Raw genomic sequence first — 25,563 nt, forward strand, 5'->3', positions numbered from 1 at the left:
AAGCTGCAGTACTTTGATCGCCTCTGCTACACACAGGGGGTGGTGCCCATAGCAATCCAGCAATGACAACCATAGAGATCTGCTTCAGACCTCTGGTTGTCATGCCGACCCATCGGTGACCCATGATCATGTGACGGGGTCACCGAAGGGTGGGATTAACAATACATTTACGGTAACTGCAAGTTAAATGCCGCTGTCAGAGATTGACAGCAGAATTTAACTAGTTAACAGCCGCGGGTGGATTGTGATTCCACCCTTGGCTGTTGCAGGCACATGTCAGCTGTATAAATCAGCTGTCATGTGCCTGGAAAGGTGCGAGTTCAGTGCCGGAGCCCACACGAAACGGGGAGTCTGACATAGGCGCACTATTATGCTCGCTGTCGGAATGGGGTTAAAGTCTCTAGTGATGCCTTCTCCTCCTGTATTGTAAATGTAATGTTTGCACAAAGACTCAGTTCACATGTCCAGTTGTCATTCGTTTGAAATTGATCCAATATTAACAAAATCTGGATCTATTAAAAACGGAGCAAAAACAAATGCACCCTTTGGTTTCCACTTTCCATCTGTTTTTGTTTTGTTCGTAACAGATCCATTCTTGCTATAGCTGTCTCTGACCATCTCTAGTGTTCTGGCCATGGGCAGTGCTTAAAAAACAGTCATTAATGATTAGCTTTACAGATGGCAATCTGTTATGCTGTGTTCCACTGGCTAAAAAAGAAAACAAAACAAAAAATTATCAAGTTTCTATCCGTTTTTTTTTTTTTTTGCTTAACGAGAGGTTGTTTTGCCTTGAGCCAGCTATAAGAAAACTTGCAGTTGTTATACAGATTTCTTTACAATTTCCTCATAAAGCCTATGGTGACATCATTCATATGGATGAATCCTTTACTGGATGATTTTATTTTTGTATTTTTCATCACAAAATGGATTGCAAAAAGGAAAATAGGTAGTGGACATGTGAACAGAGCCTAACAATGCTATCAGAAACAACCACTGCACCCCCCCCCCCAAAAAAAAAAAAAGGCTGTAACAAGCAGGACAGGGTTAACAAATTGGACCTACAGTGGAGAAAATAAGTATTTGATACACTGCCGATTTTGCACGTTTTCCCACCTACAACGTACATACACTTCACCTGTGAGAGACAGAATCTAAAATTAAAAACTAGAAATCACATTATATGATTTTTAAATCATTAAGTTGCATTTTATTGCATGAAATAAGTATTTGGTCACTGACGAATTCTGGATCTCACAGGCCGGTTAGTTTTTTTGTTAGGCCGGGGTCACACTAACCGACACAAAATACGGTCTGTAGTTTACAGGCGTAATACGGATGAATGACCCCTAATTAGTGCTCCGTATGTCATCCGTAAGCAAGGTGTGGTCGCGTATTTTGCGCATGTCTGCATCCGTATGGCGAGATTTTCTCGCCGCCTTGCAAAATGGACATATAATGGAGCCCTATGACAGGGTTTATAACAGAAACGAAATAATAGATATAGACACATAGAATGCATATATATATATATATATATATATATATATACACACAAGTCATTGAGACAAATATATATTATATATATATATATATATATATATATATATATATATATATATATATATATATATATATATATATAGTTCTTCATAGCAGAATAGCCGCTAATTAAATTGCCGGCTTCTATCAAATCATTCCCCAACCCGACATGAAATGACACATGGTTTACATTCAGTAAAGCATTTCATTTCATGTTTTTTTGATATGTCCCTGACTAATAATTCGATGAGCGTTTGTGTGCAAAATTTGGAAGTTGTAGTTGTTATTTTAAGGGGTTAATTAGTTGTTAAAAAATGTGTGGGCTTCCCATTGTCCTGTAGCGGTGGCGAATGGGTTAATCTATACAAAGGGTTAATGTCACCTTACAATGGAATGGTGACATTAACCCTTTGTTAGATTAACCCACTCGCCACCAATATAGGGCAATGGGAAGCCCACACATTGTTTAACAACGAATTAACCCCTTAAAACAACTACAACTCCAAAATTTTGCACACAAACCCTCATCTAATTATTAGTCAAGGACATATAAAAAAAACTTGAAATTAAAAGGTTTACTGAATGTAAACCATGTGTCATTTCATGTCGGGTTGGGGAATGATTTGAGAGAAGGCGGCAATTTAATTAGCGGCTATTCTGCTATGAAGAACTCTGTGAAATATAAATATATATATATATATATATATATATATATATATATATATATATATATATATATATGTATTCTATGTGTCTATATCTATTCTTTCTTTCTTTATTGAACCTGTCAGTGTGAGTTTACTGTATTGCGCACTGAATTGCCGGCTTTTCTAAAAGACACCGGGTGCGTATTTCTCGCAAGTCACATGTGTGGTCCGTGTGTAATGCGTATTTTTAGCGCACCCATAGACTTGCATTGGCGTATTACGGGCGTAGTACGCTGACAATCGCAGCATGCTGCGATTGGCACGGACCGTAGAATACGCCCGAGGAATATACGCCTGGTGCGAGGGACCCCATAGAGAATCATTGGTCCGTGTGTAATGCATGCTTTTAACGCCGCTCACTCGTCCGTATTCCTCGCCAGTGTGACCCCGGCCTTAGAAGCCCTCCTACTCTGCACTTATTACCTGTATTAATTGCACCTGTTTGAACTTGTTACCTGTATAAGGGTCAGTTTCCACGGGCCGGATTACATCTGGATTAGCTGCGGATTGAACGCTGCGTACAGTCGCAGCGTTCAATCTACAGTTTCCAGATGTTACAGCATAGCGGAGGGGATTTTATGAAATCACGTCTCCACTATGCGTGCAAACACGCATCAGCGGCCCTGCGCTTCCAGACATGTGGTGCGTCTTTTTTGACCACAGCATGTCTGTTTACCTTGCGGCGATGCTCTGTCTCCGCGGGGTAAATAGCACAGTCCTACGTATAGGGTGTGGTGATTCGGATGTGTTCAATGAACACATCTGGAAACACCGCACGCACAGAAGGGGGCGGCGCTTTGGGCACAACGGGGTTCCACTCCGTCCAAAGTGCAGGCAATCCGCACTGTGGAGACATACCCTAAAAGACACCTGTCCACACACTCAATCACACTCCAACCTTTCCACCATGGCCAAGACCAAAGAGCTGTCTAAGGACACCATGGACAAATTTGTAGACCTGCACAAGGCTGGGATGGACTACAGGACAATAGGCAAGCAGGTTGGTGAGAAGGCAATTATGTGAGAATCACAATTATTAGAAAATGAAAGAAGCACAAGAAGACTGTCAGGTTTCCTCGGTCTGGGTCTCCATGCAACATTTCGTCTCCTGGGGTAAGGATGATTATTAGAAAGGTCAGGAATCAGCCCAGAACTACATGTGAGGACCTGGTCAATGACCTGAAGAGAGCTGGGATCACAGTCTCAAACATTACCGTTAGGAGCACACTATGCCGTCGTGGATTAAAATTGTGCAAGGCACACAAGAGCACGCAAGATCCCCCTGCTCACGCCAACCCATGTGCAGGACCATTTGAGGTTCGACAGTGACCATCTGGATGCTCTAGAGGAGGCATGGGAGAAGATCATGTGGTCATATGAGACTAAAATAAAAATTTTTGGTATCAACTCCACTCGCCGTGTTTGGAGGACGAAGAAGGACGAGTACAACCTCAAGGACACCACCCCAACCGTGAAGCATGGTGGGGGAAACATCATACCTTGGGGGTGCTTTTTTGCAAAGGGGACATGACGATTGCAGAGCATTGAGGGAAGGATGGAGTCATGTATAGCTAGATTTTAGCCAACAACCTCCTATCATTAAGAGCATTGAAGATGGGAAGTGGCTGGGTCTTTCAACATAACAATGACCTGAAACACACAGCCAGGGCAACTAAGAAATATTGTCCGTAAGAAGCATTTCAAGGTCCTGGAGTGACCTAGCCAGTCTCCAGACCTGAATCCAATAGAAAATCTTTGGAGGGAGCTGAATCTCAATGTTGCCCAGCGACAGCCCCGAAACCTGAAAGATCTGGAGAAGATCTGTATAGAGGAGTGGGCCAAAATCCCTGCTGCAGTGTGTGCAAACTTGGTCAAGAACTACAGGAAATGTTTGACTTCTGTAATTGAAAACAAAGGATCCTGTACCAAATATCAAGTTCTGTTTTTGTGTTGTATCAAATACTTATTTCATACAATAAAATGCAAATTAATTATATAAAAATCATAAAATGTAATTTTCTGATTTTTTTTTGTTTTTAAGATCCTGTCTCTCACAGGTGAAGTGTACCTACGATACAAATTACAGACCTCTCCATTCTTTATAGGTGGGAAAACTTTTAAAATTGTCAGTGTATCAAATACTTATTTTCCTCATTGTATGTGTTTTCTGTACTAAGAGGGAGGTAAAGTCTTTTATTCTAAATAGTAACTACAAACATCTGCCCTTTCATTTTAAAACTACCCAAATAGGTTAGCGCCTAGGCTGTTTTTGGCATCTAAATATCCATAATTCAAGAACTAAAGGATTATTTGTAAAATTTTAAACGACTCACCTATTCATCTGTTGATCTGTGGGTCTCCAACTGCTGAGACCCCACCACCAATTTGGGCTTGAAATGCCAGATCGTCATGGATTCATGGCCAGGCATGCATGTCACCACTCTATTGTTCACAAAAAAACTCAACTTTCTCCCGCAGTCCCATAGGGAATAAATGGAGTGGTGGCGTGAATTCCAATGGGGCATTTCAGAGTGCACTGATCAGTAACTTGTTACCTATCATATGGGTATGTGAACACTGTCAATGTTGGCAATCCCCCATTAAAAATACAATTTTATAGGCAATCGTCACCAAAACCATGGAGTACTATATGCGTTTAGCTACAAACTGATTGTATACAAAATACAGTGGAAATACTACATATCAGGAGTCCAAGGCTATTTAGAATAAATCTGCCGAATCTTTAAAAGTTCTGTCTGTTTTATACCACAGGTAATCTGGCTCAGTCAAGGGCACGAGTGACAGCGGCTTCTAGATCTCTACCTCCTCAGCTCAATGCTGGGCGTATTAAGGTCAGTATATGTATGGGGTAAGGAGACTGGTCACACCTGGGATAGTTTTCTAACAATTTTTTTTTAATAAACACGTTACATTCGGTGCATATGTAACAAAAGTGGTGAATGGGTCTCCTAAAGCAGATCTGGTATTATTACACACATCTCCAGATGAGGGTGGTGTAGTTACTTTAAAAATCCATATCAAAATGTCAGTGTAAGGGCTTATTCACATATTTGATTTTTACAGATAGAGTTCATACCCATGATAGTCTATGGGGCTGTTCACATGCCTGATTTTTCCATCAAGCCAAGGTGTTTGTGCAAAATTGTGGAGACACGTCTAATATTGATCCGAGTCTCGGACCAAACTTGGCAATGAAAGTCTATGGGTCCGTGAAAACAATGTATAGCATTCGGATCCCATCTGTGTGCTGTCTGCTTTTCACTGACTGGTAGATAGGAGAAGGTGGATGACTGTATAATGACCGCCTCGGATAAACATTTTCTCATTTTTCAATTAGGTTGACACAATGGAAATGATCAGACATCCGGAAGAAACGACAAATATGAAAAGACAGACTGTGGCTTCTTATTTTAGGGTTGGTATGGTAGACTTTTCTTATATCCTGAAATAATTGTAACTAATGATTCCAATATATACAAACGCTGATTATTTATAAACAAAGATGAAAATTGTAGAAAATAACTAAGATCCATTCAGCAATTACGACTCTGTATGAACAATTCGTCAATGTAAACTGAAATGGGGTTCAGATATATCCGTTGAATCAGGCTCTGGTTTTTGGGCCTGATGCTACTCAGATAGATCGCAACTGATTTGAAACTCAAATCCACCAGGTTTGCCAATTAATCTGCTTCGAAAAAGAGAATTGTAATATTGCAAAGAGTCAAATCACCCTGAAAAGGCATGTGTAATACTCTGGGGTCTCCTAGGCCTGTGTCCAACCCTTTTCAAGCTCTTTAACACAAATACAGTCTTAGTAATATCTATGTTACCTGACCATAGAAATTAATGGAAACTCGGTACTAACCAACAGTCCATTTAATAAAGTAGCACACTGACAGAGTTTTAATGTCTTGCATATATATATATATATATATATATATATATATATATATATATATATATATATATATATATATATATATGAAAAAAACAGTCCAAAAATTATACGTCTCAATCATATGTGCTCAGGCAGACCATTTTTTGCGGAACACTGATTCAAACTGATGGTGTCACTGGCAGAGGTAACGTCATTCTGCTGTGAGACAAGTGATGTACTATGTATTCAATAACTCCCTCTGCTTCCTCCCCACTAATGCATTTTCCGGAGGCAATGAAGGTTGATTGTGACCTGTGTTTGTGGTACTGCCAGTGTTGGTCCTGATACTTTTGCTGCTGATTGTGGCAGCTATGGAATGCTTTTTTTCCTTTTATACTACCCTATCCATTGCCACTTTTACTATTACCATACATGTTGTACAAAACTAAAATTAGCTTTGGACAATCTTTTCAATTCAAGTTATTCAACCCTGGTAAAAAAAAAAGGGTGTAATAGGAAATTCCAGGCAGGTATATGTACAGAAAAATAAATAAATATAAAAAGTTTAATATTTGCGCTTAGAGTAGAATCTGAGAAAATAAAATAAAAAAGGAGCTCAAAACAAGGCAAGGAAACATTGGAAATCAAGAACCGCCCCCTTGGCTTATTAACATAAAGTGTCAATACGTTTCAGGAATGTACTCAAATCTAAAGGCATACACAGTGTGTAGAAATTCACTCATAAAATAGATAAAAAGTCGATCCAGAGAGTTAGAGGAATTTACCTTAGAGTTTGCAGCTTTATAATGGAGTGCTTCCCGACACAGATTCTGTAAAGGAGGAGTTATGATCAGGAGGTAGCTATGATCAGGAGGTAGCGATGTCCTGTATAAAGTCCATGAATATAAACGCCAATTTCCAAAAATGAAAGAGAAAAAGTATTGATGCTGAGGGTAATGGACGCTGTCCCGGCCTGAGACAGACGTCCTGTCTGCAATGCGACTGCCCTGGCTGATGAGCGGTAGCGTCACGCACAGACTAGCTGGCAAGGTCCTGAAGAAGGAATCCGCCGATTCTGAAACGCGTTGGATGGTTTTTTGAGCTTCCCCGCTCTCCATAGCCAGTCACGTGAGCAATCACGTGACCGTGACGTCACGCAAGGTCCTGTGCACCTTGCCGGCTACAGTCTGCACGTGATGCTACCGCTCATCAGCCAGGGCGGTCGCATTGCAGTCAGGACGTCTGTCTCCGGCCGGGACAGCGTCCATTACCCTCAGCATCAATACTTTTTCTCTTTCATTTTTGGAAATTGGCGTTTATATTCATGGACTTTATACAGGACATCGCTACCTCCTGATCATAACTCCTCCTTTACAGAATCTGTGTCGGGAAGCACTCCATTATAAAGCTGCAAACTCTAAGGTAAATTCCTCTAACTCTCTGGATCGACTTTTTATCTATTTTATGAGTGAATTTCTACACACTGTGTATGCCTTTAGATTTGAGTACATTCCTGAAACGTATTGACACTTTATGTGAATAAGCCAAGGGGGCGGTTCTTGATTTCCAACGTTTCCTTGCCTTGTTTTGAGCTCCTATTTTATTTTCTCAGATTCTACTCTAAGCGCAAATATTAAACTTTTTATATTTATTTATTTTTTATCTGGACCCATTTGGTGGTATTGTCCTAATATTTTGCTGCTGAGTAGTCTGATTAGCGCTAGCGCCGTAGGTTAATTGATTTATATGTACAGAAAACAAAATGTGAAAGCAGGTTGCAGTATAGGTGTGTTGTGCATGGTTAATAATAATAATCTTTATTTTTATATAGCGCTAACATATTCTGCAGCGCTTTACAGTTTGCACACATTATCATCACTGTCCCCGATGGGGCTCACAATCTAAATTCCCTATCAGTATTATGTCTTTGGAATGTGGGAGGAAACCGGAGTACCCGGAGGAAACCCACGCAAACACAGGGAGAACATACAAACTCCTTGCAGATGTCCTTGGTGGGATTCGAACCCAGGACACAGCACTGCAAGGCTGCAGTTCTAACCACTGAGCAACCGTGCTGCCCTATGGTTGTCAATTGGACTAATAAAACAAGTAAGCAAAAACCAACATACCCAGTTAAATGTCTACATTTTTAAAATATTAAGCAATATTAACAAGATTTAATAAAATTCAACTAAAATTTGATTCACATCAAATTGATCTCTAATCAGTTGCCATCAGGCTTTCTCCACATTTACTCATAGGAGCTGATCGGAGCTGACTCCCAATGTTACATGAGATATTGGCATCGGCACCTGTCCGTCGCAACAATTGATGAGCCCGACAGTTTGTATCTAGTGATGAGCGAGTATACTCGTTTCTGGGGTTTTCCTGAGCATGCTTGGGTGGTCTCCGAGTATTTTGGAGTGCTCGGAGATTTAGTTTTCATCGCCTCAGCTGCATGATTTGCGACTGCTAGACTGCCTGAATACATGTGTAGAATGCCTGTTTGTTAGGGAATTCCCACATGTATTCAGCCTGTCTACAAGTCGCAAATCATGCAGCTGAGACGAGGAAATCTAAATCTCCGAGCACTCCAAAATACTCGGAGATCACCAGAGCATGCTCGGGAAAACCCGAGCAACGAGTATACTCGCTCATCGATATTAGTAACGATACATAGAATACAATGGGATCAATTCCTCCAACAGTTCCATCCATCATTTTTGATAAACACTGGATACAAACCACAACACAGTACCAGAGCGATGTGAACCACAGCCAAAAAGTGTTACTTAAGAAGTATCCAAGCAAGCATTCGGAAAGGACCTATCTTAATTGATATGCCTCTTAATTCTGTGTATTCTTCTTTCTTGCATAGTACTCTCTCATTGACTTGTTATCGAAAATGGTGGTTGGACAGCCTCATTTTGTCCGATGCATTAAGCCAAATGATGACCGAGAGGCAATGAATTTCTGTCGGGAAAGAGTGCTCATGCAATTGCGCTACACAGGGATTCTGGAAACCGTCAATATTCGAAGACAGGGATATTCACACCGCATTTTGTTTGAGGAATTCCTGAAAAGGTAAAAAAAAGGCAGCAAGAAATGTGAAATCTTTATTGTTGGATGCAGCAAAGTACCAATATTTTGCATACACTCCTTTCTCTGCTTGTTGTATCCAAAATGGGAGCCTGGCAAAGGCTTAGACGCACTTCAAGCAACCAGGTCAAGGAAGTTTTAGACCCTGAGTTTTTTTCCAAATTTGTAAAATTGGAGAAGATTTACTGAAGTTTAGACAGTGCAAACTTAGACTAGACAGTCTGAAAATGCTCCAGATTTATGAGTGTCTCCTGCTCGATGATCTTTAGAATGTCTAGTCTAAGGTTACAACACCTAATAGGTCCATTATTTTGCATTGGAATTTTTATTTATTTTTTCCCAGTTTTTGTATGCAATGTCACAGTGTATATCTCGGCCCCTTTGCAGACAAGCATCGTTAACTTTCCGATAGGTCATGCCCTGTTATGGAGCCGGTCAAATAAAGCCTCGGCTCAAATTAAACTAGAATTGTAAGCATTTAGCTTAATAAATTTGCCCCATTATTTCAGGAGTTTACATCAGCAGTCTGAGAAACAGGTGATTTTTCTGTGTTTGTTTTTCATGTCTACCATCCTTCTTCGTTCCATATGTAGTGGTCCAAAAGTAGGCACCTTATGTTAACGTATTAGCATTATATTAGGTTTTTTCTTATGTAGCACCACAGTGTCATTTTTAATAAATAAAAAGTACTGTAATCAAATTTTTAAAAAACCGTTTATGAAGATATGTCTCAACTGTGCCAAAAAACTGTCTTTTATGACTTATACCATATTTATTATGTGTTTTAGAACCTTTCTGTGGCTTGCCTGACCAGGGACATCATTGCTAGGAATTAAATAATTTTAAAATTTTAATAACCAGCCAAGGTAAAACAGACAACTGCAGGTTCATTATCAGGCTGGGAAGGTCCATGGTTATTTGGCCTCCCCAGCCTAAAAATACCAGCCTGCAGCTGCCCCAGAATTGGCACATCACATTAGATGCATCAATTCTGGCGCTTTGCCCGGCTCTTCCCGATTGGCCTTATGTGGTGGAAATCAGAATAATATTTTTTGGGGTTGATGTCAGCTGTGTAGTGTCAGCCGGCATCAAGCCCAGGGGTTAATAATGGAGTGCCACCTATCAGTGGCGTGCTGGAAAGAGGGCATGGTGTGACACTGTGCACCAAAAAATTGCACCAAAAATTTGCTACAAATTTCAGGCAAACATTAAGCTAATTGATTGGCATGAACTATTGTGAATAATCTGGCGCATTGTAAGACTATCTAGTCTATGCTTCTAATAACAATTAGACAGTATTGATTGAAAAATTGATTAAAAATACTAAGTTATTATTGTCCATATCTGATAAACTATTGGAAAGGTGCTGATATGAACCTTCATTGCATCCACTCCTAGTTCAGCATCAGGAGATAAACCTGGTTCAATTTATTATCCACTTAGTGTAACAAATCCACAAAAGGACAACTTGGCGCAGCTTATGTGTTTTGAGCGTTATTCACACTGTTATCCATTATCCACTTAACTAAGTGGATAATAAATAGAACAAGTTTTTTGTCCTGATGCCGGATTCATAATGGATGTTCAAGTTATACTGAAGTCAGAGGTCAAGACCGAGCAGGAAATTATGATATCGACTTGGGGTGAGTTGTTGCAAAATGTTTTGCTTATCTGATGACCAATATGGCTACACTTGCACTTTTGGTGGGCAAATTGGCAAATGACTATATATAGGTCTTCATGACCAGGGGTGGACATCTCATTGGTGCAGGCGCATAGGGGACCAAGATGTAAGGTGGCTTACTACCACCTCCAAATCAGCGTGCAGCTACTCTCAGACAGTACTATTGTACTGCAAAGGGTCTTTGTCCACCATTGTTCACGATTGTACCCCACAAAGATATTGGGGCTGGGGGGGGATGGACCCGATTTGTGCATTACAGCTTTTTGATCCTTTGTTCTCCATTGCTTCTCAACTTACCCCATTGAAATCAAACATTGACATCACAGAGGGCAGTAATCTGCTCCATTCATCAAAACTGGGGGTTCCAGTACTGGCAGACAGAGTCTATCACTATTTATTTGTATGGTCAGTATCTAATACCACATTTCTTCTCCAGTAGCCACTGCGGGATTAATGCCTAGCCAACTTTAACTTCTGGTTTCAGAAGTTGGACCTCAGCTAATCGCCCACTTGCCACCTTCAATAAAAAAGGGGGTTGTCATGATCAGAACATTACTTTAAGAGGCACCTGTCAGTACGATTTTACAACAAAACTAATGCTATGGAGATGTCAACTCTAGTAAAATAATAAAAATGATATCTGTTTAGTAAATCTATGAGTCATGGTGGAGAGAACAAGCTTTGAAACCACATGCAAATTAACCTTGGGTGTGTCAGGAGCACTTCCTGGCTAATTTGCATGTAGCATCAACACTTGATTTCTCCGCCCTGGCACCACGAATTACTACAAGACAGGTATCATTTTAATCGTTGAACGAGGGCCTATACAGTCATGTCACTAGTTTCACTACTAAAATCACTGTGAGAGGATCCCTTTAAGATTTTGCCTTATATCCAGGTAGTGAATTTTACATTAGGTATCAGCAGGGGAATAACACATAAAATCACTATGAAGTGATAAAGGAAGCACAAGCCACTGGCGTACAGCAAGTTGAAATAATACCCAAAGTGAATCCCCCCCCATCTGATAAACACTGATTTTTTTAAATTTTTTTCCCCGCACCCATCTCAGCTAATAATTTATAAATTGCAATTGTCACATAAACATGGTCTATGGATACCAGGGAGAAACCTGCTAACTCATCCATTTTGTTTGTACAGGAATAAAAAAAAAAAAAAAAAAAGGATCAAAGCAGCAATTAAGTTTGGGGCTTAAGGATCTTTCATATCCGCAGATTTGCCATACGGATGTGACTCTTGTTCATTCTTGCCTAATGGGTTTTTGAATATGAACAAAGAAGTGTCAATCTGTTTAGTATTTGATCTGCTCTTCTGAATATTTGAGGAATTTCATGGATCACCGGCTAATGTATTTATCTATTCCCAATATTTCACTTAAAGAAACCTCTTTTTCACAGCTTTAATTATGGCTCTAGGCACGGAAAATAATGGGTGCAAATTCAGCAAGGGCTTGTCAGTGTCTCGCATCTCCAGATATTGGAACTGAAAGATAAGGATAATTGTAAGATTTTATTATCATACATATTCAAAGTGCAAATTTTCGTTCTGTTATATAAAGTGTATATATACTGTATACGCTACTGAGAGCAATATACCTGCAAGGTCAGGACTCAGGTCTAATGCTAAAAAAATGGATCCTTGATCCACCACAATGGAGGGCACTCGTTTGCCATTTTTAAATTCATCACACACTGTAATTTCTAAAATCACATATATAAAATAACGATACCCCCCCATGATGCCTAAATAATAACTCCTTACAGAAGCAAAATATGAAAAAAAAGCAAGAGGACCAGGAGTATGCGGTAGAAAATACTACAAAATTTATTGAAGACAAAACACACTATAAAAAACACATAATAAAGTGAAACATGCTTCCAGGAACGTCCCAAAATACAAGTAAAAACCACCCTCAAAAAATACCAAACAATTCCATGGTAATGGATCCCATTATTATAAAGGGTTACTGAATCCAAGCAAATCCATATACCATGAAAAGGTACGAGATAATGGCGCCCTTATAGTGCCCATAGTAAAGTGTAAAAAAGGTCTATGCCAATGTAAACAGTACATCAGGGAAGAGAAGGGAAGCTTACTGGTGAATAAGGGGTTAAGAGAGGGGGCCCTTGCGCTAGATGCCACCCCGACGCGCGTTTCGCCCTTGAGAAAGCTGCTTGTGAGGTCAGCGAATGAAAATTTTGTAATATTTTCTACTGCGTACTCCTGGTCCTCTTGTTTTTTCATGTTTACTTGGAGTTGGTATTAGCTGTTTGGATAGCTTTCCACTTTGTATTCACCCACTAACACCGATTATGCAGCTGGGTTGTTTTTTTATTAGAAGCAACATATTAGTACAAACATTAGTAACCTATAATGCCCACCGCCCACAACACAGAAATACATTGTCCACCCTTAAATGGTTATGAGCAAATTCTCCATCCTGACTTTCATATAAAGCCTTATTCACACTACATTTATGCAGTACATCTGGTGGATCTGAGTGGATCCCTGAAAAAAAATAAAACAGGATTCAGATGGAGCCCTTGACACAACCATAGGATCTAATTACGTTTGATAATGTTCCTTTACCCGAGGTATAATTGAAGAAATATTTAAATTTCTTTCATTTTCATGAATTTAGCAGAATTTATATTTGTATTCTTCTTCTTTTACTAGGTATTACTATCTCGCATTCAGAGCTCATCAGAATCCTCCGCCAACAAGAGAAAGTTGTACTGCAATTCTAGAAAGAGCTAAACTTGAAAAGTGGGTACTCGGGAAAACTAAGGTAAATCTGTGATTCTGTTTAGTTTCTGAGAATCATAATCGCTGTTCTATTTACCTTGGACTAAAGGGGTTGTCCGGCCTTAGGGAAATCTGTGACTGCAGACTTTGAGTCCTCACATTTCATGCACTGCGTGCTGTGAAGATTCTACAGTGTCAGGTGCGGCCGGCAGGTGACTGCAGCTATGCGATTCCCATACATGCAGTCTGGACATGCGTGGCCTCGCACAGTGCAAAGCCAGACACGTGTAGTTGGATTGTGGCTGGAAATATGCAAATCACATACTTGCAGTTACATGACTACCAGCTCCAGAGAATCCTCACAGCGTACATATAGGGAGCCAGAAGGCAGCAGTCGTGGGCGAGCTGCTGCTCCATGTCATCCTGGCATCCTACAGGAAATTTGTGTCCCAGATCAATTCTGCTGTTGTGTGTGGGGTACGTTGCACTAAGCCGCAGACTTCAGCAGTCTCCAAGTCTTCAATTTCAGGAGCTACCGCACATGAATCAGGAGACACCCAGTTCATTTCATGACAAACAAGGTTACTCAGCAGTCTGTAAGCATCATATTGTGACACTTAGTATCGGCACAACACTTTCCGTTTCTTGTGTCCGCAGCACATAGTACACTTCCAGGTTTTCCTTTCATTCTACCTGGACTATCCCTGTTTTAACTGATTCTGTCAGTCCCAGGGATCCCCAGCTCAGTCCTGCAGTACGTTCAAGGTCAGGTACTTCTCCCACCCGTGACTCCACGTCAATCTTCATCTGCAAGCAGGGGGTTAAAGTGCTCGCCATTGCACCAGGATCGAGCCTTGAGCTCCAGATGTTACAGGTGTATATTTGCCCAGGGAATTCTAGTAAGGCCTCATCATGCCCAGAATACCATGTACTCTCTCTTGCTATTCAGCCCTAACTCCTCTCTCTCTAAAAACATGTTCTTGTTTCAACCCACTAACCCCTCCCACAGTGGGCTAGTCCCATGCTTAGCTGTTTCATGCCCTACATAACAGTCCTAAGCATCTTTTACCTGTATTATACATTTTTCCTTACTTATCACATGCTATGCAGAAACACATTGCACTTCACATTAACCCGGTTGGTGTCTTCCAGCGCAGGAACACAACCACCTTACACACACACGAGCGCACACGCACAGCTGTCAAATGTCGGACAACCTCTTCAAGGTTGGGTTCTACCTACTTGTGAATTAACCCTCTGTGATTTTGGCATTTATAAAAAGACATATCTTGAAGTTCCTGTCCAAAAAAGCTAAATACATAAAATCAAAACCCACACTTTTTATATGACAGCGACACATTTGGATCTGAATCCAGCTGCTGCCTCTGCACCCCTATAATAACAATCCTGTGGCTATTCAAAATTGGTGATTTTGCATTATATAGGTACAATTGGTGAATTTACTATTAGGTGCCAGATTGGCACAAATAGACCGTTTGGCTGACAGCCATCTCAGCCAACTCTCCGATATGCAGGGGCGCTCACTCGGCCGAGCGCTCCTGTGTGCTCTATGATAAAGCTGCCGACTGGCACTTCGGCAGGTGGCTTTTCTCTGGGAGACCAATGCAATGTGTAATCCAAAATTGAACACACGTGATCGACATCTCTCCCAACCATCAGACTATTGGCCAACCCAGTCGATATTGGCAGGTTCGGATGACATTAGTCTAGTCTAATGTGTATGGGGCCTTTAAGGTACCCATGCACATTAGATAGATAATAATCGCCAATCGACAGCTATTACCTATCTCTACTAACTTGGCTGGAGAATGTCCCAGACTTGGAAGGTTTGTCTCGGACTCATGTATTGTTTATGAGATGCTGCTGCCAGAATCTTCTGGCAGCAGTTTTATCTTACAGGGGATGAAATGATCAGTCTGTGAAATTAAGGAGGCTGGATCCTTCTCTCACTCATCATCTGTCGAAGAAGAGTTGGGGTGCTACCATACACATTAGATGACTGTTGGCTGATCCCCTCTATTTCCGCGGGTTTGACCGACTTTGGTTTAATGTGCACAAGCCCTAACTTTGCCCTTCTAAAAATTGACCAAGATTAGTAAGTCTGCCTCTAAGCGCATAGAAAGATGGCTGTCACGTTTCACAGCTGTTTTTCTCTGAAACACAATCAGGGTATAGATTACCTTTACCTTGCTCAAAAATATTGACATAAATAATATGTAAAAATTCCTGAATTCCACTGATTCTGCTGCTCTTTTCTGTTTTATGCTGCATTGCAGAGATATTCACAATTGATGCTTTCAGAGTGCAGAATGTGAAATCCCTGCTTACAGTCCAACTGAGCATTTCTTAAGAATCTTCTCTGGGGGCATACACTTTCACCTCTCCTTCCTAAACTTTGCCAATCACATCTCTGCAACAGTCTAGCTATGTTTGGCAGCATCTGGAAGGGAAAGGTGAAATTACACACCTCCAGGGAAGACTCTGAAGAAAAGCCCAGTTGGTTTTGCAAGCAGAGATTTCACATACTGCGCTTCAGAAGAAACAAATGTGAATATCTCTGCAATGGAGAGACACAGCACAAAACAGAAAAAAAAACAAAAAAAAAAAAACAGGAGATTCATGGAGCTCAGATTTTTTACAAGGTATTTTCATCAAAGCAAGTGACAGGTCTTCTATAAAATGGGAATATGACAATTTTAGTGAGCTTAATAGTACTTATACTGTTTCCTAAGCAGATAACATTTCATGAACTGTCAATTAAGCATTAGGCCAAACGCCACTAACGTTGCTGTACAGATTAAGATAAATGCAGAACTGGTGATTGGAGAGGGTTCACCATGGCTATTATTAAATTTATCATTTACCATTGATTATTAAACAGGTCAAATGAAGAAGCAACCAAAGGGGCATGAAAACACACATTTGGTTTGCTCACAAAATGCATCCATGATTTATCTTAAAGGGATTCTATGATGTTTTCTTGATATTACAAATATATTGGCCCTCTTGTCTATGTGTTGTATTTGGTATTGAATCTCTACAATAGTGTAATATTAGGCAGTGTGGATTTAACCTTATCTTACATACTCCCTTTAAGAAGAGCAGTGCCTTCACACCTATCAGTCTATGCATTGTCTAATATAAACATATATAAAACTGAGAAAATATATAACAGGATAAAGGAGCCGATGGGCACACACTGGAGCCCGCAGCAAAGTCGGTCATAAAAAAGAAATCTGACATAATTTAGCATACCTGCCATATTTAACCTACCTCGTGATCACATTATGCAATTCCCAGTTAATTATTTTCCGAAAAGTTGGTGACTTCTAGAAAAGCATGCAAAAAATATAGAAATTTAAAGGGCACCTGATACAAGGAGCATATGATCTAATCTGCCAGCAGGATAGTATTAATCCGGAGGAGCGGAACAGATTGATGCATTGATTGTTAGAAAAGACCCATTAACAAGTGTATGTTATTGACTGAATTTTTTTTCTTTTCGTAGGAGTCCAGTGGGCGGTCCTAACCAGTGATTTATAGTTATCCCTATATGTACACGTATACACAGTAGGCTGTCAATCGCTGATTAAGACCACCCACTGGACTCCCAAGCATAGAAAGAAAAGGAATTTCAATTAATAAGATGAATACATTTCCTTACAATCCTGTATATCATTTTGCTCAGTTTCTCCTGCTCTACGATAGATTGCAAGGTATTTTCAGGATGACATTCTCTATGAATCAAACCTCTCAAGACATCACACTATATCCAGTACATACATGCAAGCACCGGTCACAGGTGACAGATAAACTGGAAAGCTCCTGTCTTTCACAATTGTCTTTTTTGTTAAAGGTGTTCCTGAAATACTACCATGTGGAACAGCTCAACCTCCTACTGCGGGAAGTCATTGGCCGGGTAGTAGTGATGCAAGCCTATACCAAAGGATGGCTTGGTGCAAGAAGATATAGGAAAGTTAGAGAAAAGAGGGAAAAGAGTGCAACCTGTATCCAGGCCGGTAAGTATTAATGTACTGATATCATTTTCCTTTTTACCTATATGGCCACATAAGATCCTGGTGACTTCTAATCAGTGATGTATCTTCAGATTCCATAGCGTAACATACATACTTCGGTATATACAAAGACCTCAGGCGGCATGTGATGATTTACACAATGAAAACGTTTTAGTGCTCCGTTCTACTGCCGTCTTATATTTTCCAGTATCAAATACAATAAATCCCATTTCGTTATCTGCAGTTGCCACGTATTCACCTGTAAATCTAAGCATACTGAAAGAAATAAAGGGACCGCATAACTCACACATCGGGTGCGGACGAAGGAAAGATTCAAGATAAAATTGTTTACTGTTAAAAATTGTGTAACTCAGTGAAAACAAAATGACAAATCAATGGTCAATGGAAACCAAAATCTTCAACCAACCGAGTGCTGGATTCCAAATCACCGCAAAAAATCAAGGATCCAATCGAAAAATCAAGGATCCAATTTGGATCCAATTTGTTTTAATTTCACCGTGGCACCTAATAATAAGACGCGGTAGTGTGTACGGCCACCACGAGCCTGAAAGCACTCATGATAACATATGGTCATACTCCTGATGAGACAAAAGGATGGGGTTATGGGGGTCTCTCCCAGTACAGGATCAGGGCATCAGTGATCTTCCGGACAGTCTGTGACTGCATTGGTCGCACTGATGCATAATGTTTTCAGAGGTTCTCATTTGGTGCAAAACGAGGGCCAGTCACTGGCATCAATGCCTTCATGATCCTGGAACTGTCTACACATTCTGGTGACATAAGGCAGAGCATTGGCCTCTAACAAGAGGAACTTAGGGCCCACTGCTGGGGTCTGGGTAAGTGCTGGGGTCTAAGTCCCTTTCTGCCCAGATGTCAACTAGCCATAGCGTAAAAAATAAATCGTACTTGGTGTCACCATGTGCGTAACTGTTGGAATCAATAAAATATCATATGTTTATCCCATACAGAAAATGCTGAACTGCAAAAAAAAAAAAAATTGAAATGGCAAAATGGCTGTTTTTTGTTCACTCCGCCTCTCAAAGAGATAATAAAAATATCAGAAAGTCATTTGGACTTCAAAGTAAAAATTATGGTAATCAAAAAAATATAACATTTATAGCTCTTGGAAGGCAAAAAGGAAAATTTGAAAGCAAGGAAAGGCTCACTGGCACTGTCACCCAGGGCCCCACATAATCCAGGATATTGAACTGCCCACTGCACCAGCTTAAAGGGGTTTCCCATGAACAAAAGTTAAATTTAAATCGATAGATCTGTGAATAATAATTTCCACAATTGGATGTGTTTAAATAAATGTTCCTGGGCGGAGATAATCTTATAAATGTGCCCCTGCTGTGTACTGTGGAATGACTGTGTCTGACCATACAGGAACATGGTCTGATCATACCACAACTCCCGGGCAGGGGAGGATTGAAAATATGGCGCCCCTGAGGCTCAGTCGCCACAGAGGTACTGCACCTCCTCCTGAGGTGTAGTATCCCACCATCCAGGTAAGGTGGAGACTCCTGACCACACTCCAACACCTGCACCCCACACCACAAAGTAGTGTAGCAAAGCACCTTCGGCGGCTCCCTGCTTGGAGTATAGCAAAGCACCTTCGGCGGCTCCCTGCTTGGAGTATAGCAAAGCACCCATTGGTGGCTCCCTGCTTAGAACACGAAACGTGCTGGGAGGTGGGTGGTGTTAGGTTACATTACAAGGAGCGGGAAGAGTTTAGGATTAGAGGTCAGTTGGTTGGAGAGCTGGAGAGAAGAAGATCCCTGGAGAAAGGGATAGATGGATGGAAGTGCTGCAGCAGATCCCAGTGACCTGGGTCTGCTGGCACGGGAAAGGAAGAGAGAGAGCAACATAGACTGAAAGCCTGATTCTCTATAGAAAGAAAGGATTAGTACGGAACGTGAGGAGTAATAATAATAATAATAATTTTTATTTATATAGCGCCAACATATTCCGCAGCACTTTACAATTAAAGGAGTAAAAGAGAACAGAGGACGTGGGTTAGAAGAGCACCCTTCCTAGAAGTTCTAAGCGCAAGGCCGGGGCCCGGTCCCCGAGGTTGTATGGATACTAATGGTCCTGCAGCAGACACCGGAGGAATAGAAGTAGTGACCACTTTATTCCCACACAAGACTTGGGGGCACAACAGCAACTGGATAGTGAGCCGGGACTTAGTAGCAAGGAGTCCCCGAAGCAGGCTACAGCGGTCTGCCGTACAAGTAGAGTTCATAGGAACATCGGACAGGAGGAACTCCAGTGTAACTCAGTACTAGGAGTACTTCATTTAAAGGCGCTATAAGAGGAGACGTTCAGAAAGGCACATATTGGCGGAGTGTTGGAAAGGAGTATTCCATCTGGCCTGGAGGTTGACTGAGTCCCTTACCCGGAGGACACGGCACGGAGGCAGGCACCTGGTTGTACAACAGACTGAGTAAAGCTTTGGAACTACATGCCCTGGTGTCCTACACTCATTCCTGTGAGAACCTGCCCAGCACTGCTGCATCCTCTGCGTCTGACACTATACCATCTGCGTGTCACCTCACCTACACTGCCCTGGGACTACAGCCCTGGCTGTGGAGGGCTATAACATCATTGCTGCACCACACCATCTGTCCCAGAGGATCTGTCTGCAGTGTTGGCTTACATCCCAATTGCCGAACACCACAGGTGGCGTCACGAATCACTGATAAACTTTCACTACCACAAGCACACTGAAACAACCCCCTTTTATAATGGGCGCCTAGGGCCACGGACGGGGTCACCGCTGCTGTGACAATCCCCTCTGGGAGACCGGCCCGGTACCGAGTACCCCCACAGCCCTGGGCGACCCAAAAAGAGAATACAGACACTAAAGCATGGGATCACAGCTGATTCTTTTTGTGATGTAAAACATTTCCCTGCCTGTTTTCAAGCAATGTTTTATCTCACATAAATAATAAGCTATGATCACATGCTGTCCTGTCTGTATACTCACTTATGCTTCCTCCCCTGCCCAGCAGATGTGGTATGATCAGAAATGTTCCTGTGGGTCGCCCTCCCAGGGTTGCGGGGTACTCGGTACCGGGCCGGTGTCAGCGGGATGTGTCACAGCAGCGGTGACCCGGTCCGTGGCCCTTGGGCGCCCAATGTAAAAAGGGGGAGATAGAATGGTGGAATGTAGTTAATGGAATAGTTCGTGACGCCACCTGTGGTGTTTGGCAAGTGAGGTGTTAGGCCGACGCTGCATGCAGATCCTCTGGGGCTGGTGGTGTGTTGCAGCCAAGATGGTGAAGCTCCCCACAGGTGGAGCTGTAGCCCCAGGGCAGTTTAGATGTAGCGGAAGAGGAGAGGCACAAGCGGTGTAGAAGCAGGTACCCAGATGTAGCGGTGCTGGGTGCGTTCGCGCAAGAATGAATGGAGGACACCAGGGCTTGTAGTTCCAAAGCTTTACTCACAGTCTGTAGTACACACAGGTGCCTGCCTCCGTGCTGTGTCCTCCGGGTCAGGAACTCAATCACCCTCCAGGCCAGATGGAATGCTCCCTTCCAACACTCCACCAACATGTGCCCTTCTGAACATCTCCTCTTATTGCGCCTTTAAGTGTGAAGCACTCCCAGTACTGAGTTACACTGGAGTGCCTCCTGACAGATGTTCCCAAGAACTCTACTTGTACAGCAGACAGCTGTAGCCTGCTTCGGGGACTCCTTACTCCTGAGTCCCGGCTCACTATCAATGTTGCTGTTGTGCCCCCAAGTCTTAGATGGGAGTAGTGCATTTACAGCCCACTACTCCACCGGTGTCTGCTGTAGAACCATTAGTGTCCATACAACCTCAGGGACTGGGCCCCGGCCTTGCGCTTAGAACTTCTAGGCAGAGTTCTTCCTCTGACGCACGTCCTCTGTTCCCTTTTACTCCTACGTTCCGTACTAATCTCTCCTTCTTATGGAAGATCAGGTTTCGGTTCAATGTCTTTCTCCTTCTTTCCTTTCCCGTGCCAGCAGACCCAGGTCACTGAGGCAGCTGCAGCATTCCTTCCTCCATCCCTCTTCCAGGGATCTTCTCTCCTCACTCCTCTCTGAGTGACTCTCTCACTGACTGACCTCAAACTGACTGACTGAAATTCTAAACCTTCCCACTCTTATGTATTCCAACTCCACCCGCCTCCCAGCACGTTTCGTGTTCCAAGCAGGGAGCCACCAAAGGTGCTCTGCTACACTCCAAGCAGGGAGCCGCAATGTGGCTATGCTGAACTACTCTTATGTGGGATGCAGGTGTTGGAGCGTGGTCAGGAGCCTCCAACTTACCTGGCCACGGGCCAGGTCCCAGCTACCGTGACATCTCCCATTGAAGCTCATCGGGCCCGGTACAGAGTACCCCACAGCCCTGGGAGGGCGACCCATTTCCCCAGTCCCAATAAACCACCACTAGATGTGGTGAGTTCTACCTCAATGGAAGTCTTCGAACAGAGGCTGGACAGACATCTGTCTGAAATGATTTAGTGAATCCTGCATTGATCAGGAGGTTGGACACGATGACCCTGGAGGTCCCTTCCAACTCTAACACTCTAATAATAATAATAATAATTTTTATTTTTATAGCGCCAACATATTTCCGCAGCGCTTTACAATTAAGCGGGGACATGTACAGACAATAAATTCAATACAAGTTAAGACAATTCAAGCAGTGACATTAGGAGTGAGGTCCCTGCCCGCAAGCTTAGAATCTACAAGGAAATGGGGGGGACACAGTAGGTGAAAAGTGCTTGTTATTTCAGGTCTGGCAATTATAATAAATAGGGATTTTCATATAAGGCTGCATGATCCGGTCATCAGCCCGTGTGCTTAAGTGCAATAGTCAAGTATCAAGTGCAGTTATCGTGTGCATGGAGGGTGTGGAGACAGATGAATAGTAGGGTGCAGATTCAGAATAATATTTGGAAGGAGGGAACAGGGCAAAGTTAGTTTACTGAGTAGTTGATGTGGTAGGCTTGTTTGAAGAGATGGGTTTTCAAAGCGCGCTTGAATAGGTTGGGGCTAGGTATCAGTCTGATCGTCTGGGGAAGTGCATTCCAGAGAGCTGGCGCAGCACGAGAGAAGTCTTGGAGACGGAGGTGCGGATTACGGGGGATGTTAGTCTTAGGTCATTTGTAGAATGGAGGGCACGTGTAGGGCGATAGACAGAGATGAAAGAGGAGATATAAGGCAGTGCAGAACTGTGGAGAGCTTTGTGGGTGAGAGAGATGAGTTTATACTGGACCCTGTAGCGAATAGGTAGCCAGTGTAATGACTGGCACAAGATGGAGGCATCGGTGAAGCGGCTGGACAGAAATATGACCCTGGCTGCCGCATTCAAGATGGATTGCAGAGGAGAAAGTTTGGTAAGAGGGAGACTGATCAGAAGAGAGTTGCAATTGTCCAGACGAGAATGAATAAGAGCGACAGTAAGAGTCTTAGCAGTTTCAAAGGTGAGAAAAGGTCAGATTCTGGAGATGTTTTTAAGATGCAGGAGACAAGAGCGACTGAGTGATCGAATATAGGGAGTAAAGGAAAGTTCAGTGTCGAATATGACCCCAAGACAGCGGGCATGCTGCTTGGTAGTTATGATTGAACCCTTCAGGGTTATTTCGATGTTAGGTAGAGTGAGGTTAGTAGAGGGGAGAAACACAAGAAGTTCAGTTTTGGAGAGATTTAGTTTCAGATAGAGGGAGGACATGATGTTAGAGACAGCAGACAGACAATCCTTGGTATGTTGAATTAGGGTAGGGGTGATGTCAGGGGAAGAAGTGTATAATTGGGTGTCATCAGCATAGAGATGATACTGGAACCCAAATCTGCTGATTGTTTGTCCAATAGGGGCAGTGTATAGAGAGAAGAGGATGGAGCCTAGGACTGAGCCCTGCGGGACCCCGATAGTAAGGGGACGAGGAGAGGAAGAGGAGCCAGCAAAAGATACAGTGAAGGAGTGGTCAGAGAGGTAGGAGGAGAACCAGGAGAGGGCTGTGTCCTTGAGGCCTATAGAGCGGAGCATAGTGAGGAGGAGCTGGTGATCCACAGTATCAATTGCGGCAGAGAGATCCAGGAGAATCAGCAGGGAGCAATGACCTTTCGATTTAGCTGTTATTAGATCATTAGAGACTTTAGTGAGGGCAGTTTCAATAGAGTGTAGAGAGCGGAAACCAGATTGTAAGGGGTCAAGAAGAGAGTTATCCGAAAGATAGCAGATTAGACAGGAGTGGACCGAGCGTTCCACTCTATGATTCTATGTCTTTATTTAACCTGTTACATATTTCCTTACAAGCCCCTTATTAATTTTTGACCCTCCATAAAAATCAGTTTTAAAACGGCAGTGACGATATGTTAATTATTGGGTGAGTAGTCATGGGGGGGGATATAATTTTCCCGAGATTAATCTTCCCAATAATCATGTTATCATGCTGCTGTGGCCGTGAGGGACATGATTTGCAATCGTTGCCTCCCTGACGATGCAATGGCGCAACACTCAGCCACCAGCTAGCTCTTTTACAAGCCGTTACTGCCAGCAATTTGCAAACCTCACAGTCCTGCATCTCTGCTGCATCCCTGGGCATGTGCGGTTCACCGATGAAGCCAGGGTTGCAGAGATTTGCAAGGAGCCAGTGGTAACAATGCCGGTTTCGGAGAATTGTGGGAGCTGATAAGTTCCCTTGAAGTTGTTTTTCATGTTGTGTGCAACATCAAATTACTTACAATGTAAACTAAAATTTTGTAACTACCTGGGAAGCTTAATGAACCAACTTTTGGGATCCACAATAGATAACTAGCAGTACAAATCTGAACATACATGTGTGGGCACATATTCAACTCAAGAATCACAAAAGCATTTTTCATTTCAGCATGGAGAGGATATGATGGTCGAAAGAAATTCCAGGAACTAAGAAACAGAAGAAATAAGGCTGCAGTTGTTATTCAAGCAGGTAATACATAGTAGATGATATCAGATATATGATAATGCAAAGAAAACAGAATAGCTCAATGGAGAGCTAAAACGATCACACTGGGGGGCTGCAAAATGTATATAGTCAAAATTGCTAAATATATAGAAGTATATCCATAGAATATAGTCTACAGCGGGTTACCTATAGGTTGATTAGCATAGTCATTAAATATAAAGGTTATAAGTATAGAGCACGTTTCACCCAGCTTCATCAGGGGACAGTATTTATTTTTAACAGTGTTAAATAAATAAGAATTTTTTGACACCTCAAATTTGATCAAGTTACCATTTTATTGAGCAGAAAATATGATAAATCCTTGAAAGGATTTTGTTTTGTAAACTTTCATTGACACTCGTCCCAAATTGTTGTATTAAGATATGGGGATTGTGCTAATCATTCCACAAAAGGCACAACAATTTGTTTGCATCGCTTTGTATATACAGTGGGTACGGAAAGTATTCAGACCCCTTTAAATTTTTTCACTCTTTGCTTCATTGCATTCATTTGGTAAATTCAAAAAAGTTCCATTTTTTTTTTCTCATTAATGTACACTGTGCACCCCTGAAAAAAAAGCAGAAATGTAGAAATTTTTGCAAATTTATTAAAGAAAAACTGAAATATCACATGGTCATAAGTATTCAGACCCTTTGCTCAGTATTGAGTAGAAGCACTTTTTGAGCTAGTACAGCCATGAGTCTTCTTGGGAATGATGCAACAAGTTTTTCACCCGTGGATTTGGGGATCCTCTGCCATTCTTCCTTGCAGATCCTCTCCAGTTCTGTCAGGTTGGATGGTGAACGTTGGTGGACAGCCATTTTGAGGTCTCTCCAGAGATGCTCAAT

At 42.0% G+C, this 25,563-nt stretch overlaps 1 protein-coding gene and 1 long non-coding RNA gene across 3 annotated transcripts in view; one reads left to right on the forward strand and one right to left on the reverse strand.

Annotated features, from left to right (window-relative positions):
- The window catches only part of MYO3B (myosin IIIB), a 266,306-nt gene that overhangs the window by 123,175 nt on the left and 117,568 nt on the right, over window positions 1–25,563 (forward strand). Inside the window, exons 15-20 of the mRNA XM_073545841.1 lie at window positions 5,019–5,098; window positions 5,605–5,682; window positions 9,026–9,231; window positions 13,628–13,739; window positions 17,574–17,736; window positions 24,620–24,700. Of these exons, the coding sequence (XP_073401942.1) occupies window positions 5,019–5,098; window positions 5,605–5,682; window positions 9,026–9,231; window positions 13,628–13,739; window positions 17,574–17,736; window positions 24,620–24,700 (720 nt within the window). The remainder of the gene's footprint in view (window positions 1–5,018; window positions 5,099–5,604; window positions 5,683–9,025; window positions 9,232–13,627; window positions 13,740–17,573; window positions 17,737–24,619; window positions 24,701–25,563) is intronic.
- LOC141049402 (uncharacterized) overlaps window positions 1–25,563 on the reverse strand; it is a 168,772-nt gene that overhangs the window by 10,661 nt on the left and 132,548 nt on the right. The window contains exon 3 of one of the 2 annotated variants that reach the window (XR_012220342.1): window positions 9,096–9,223. The exons of the other annotated variant lie outside the window; for it this stretch is intronic. This is a non-coding gene — a long non-coding RNA (uncharacterized lncRNA). Of the gene's footprint in view, window positions 1–9,095; window positions 9,224–25,563 lie in introns of those variants that run through there. 2 annotated transcript variants of the gene reach the window in all.

Source organism: Dendrobates tinctorius, unplaced genomic scaffold, assembly GCF_039654945.1.
Source record: "Dendrobates tinctorius isolate UK_male_01 unplaced genomic scaffold, ASM3965494v1 ptg000143l, whole genome shotgun sequence".
NCBI classification, from domain to species: Eukaryota; Metazoa; Chordata; class Amphibia; order Anura; family Dendrobatidae; genus Dendrobates; species Dendrobates tinctorius.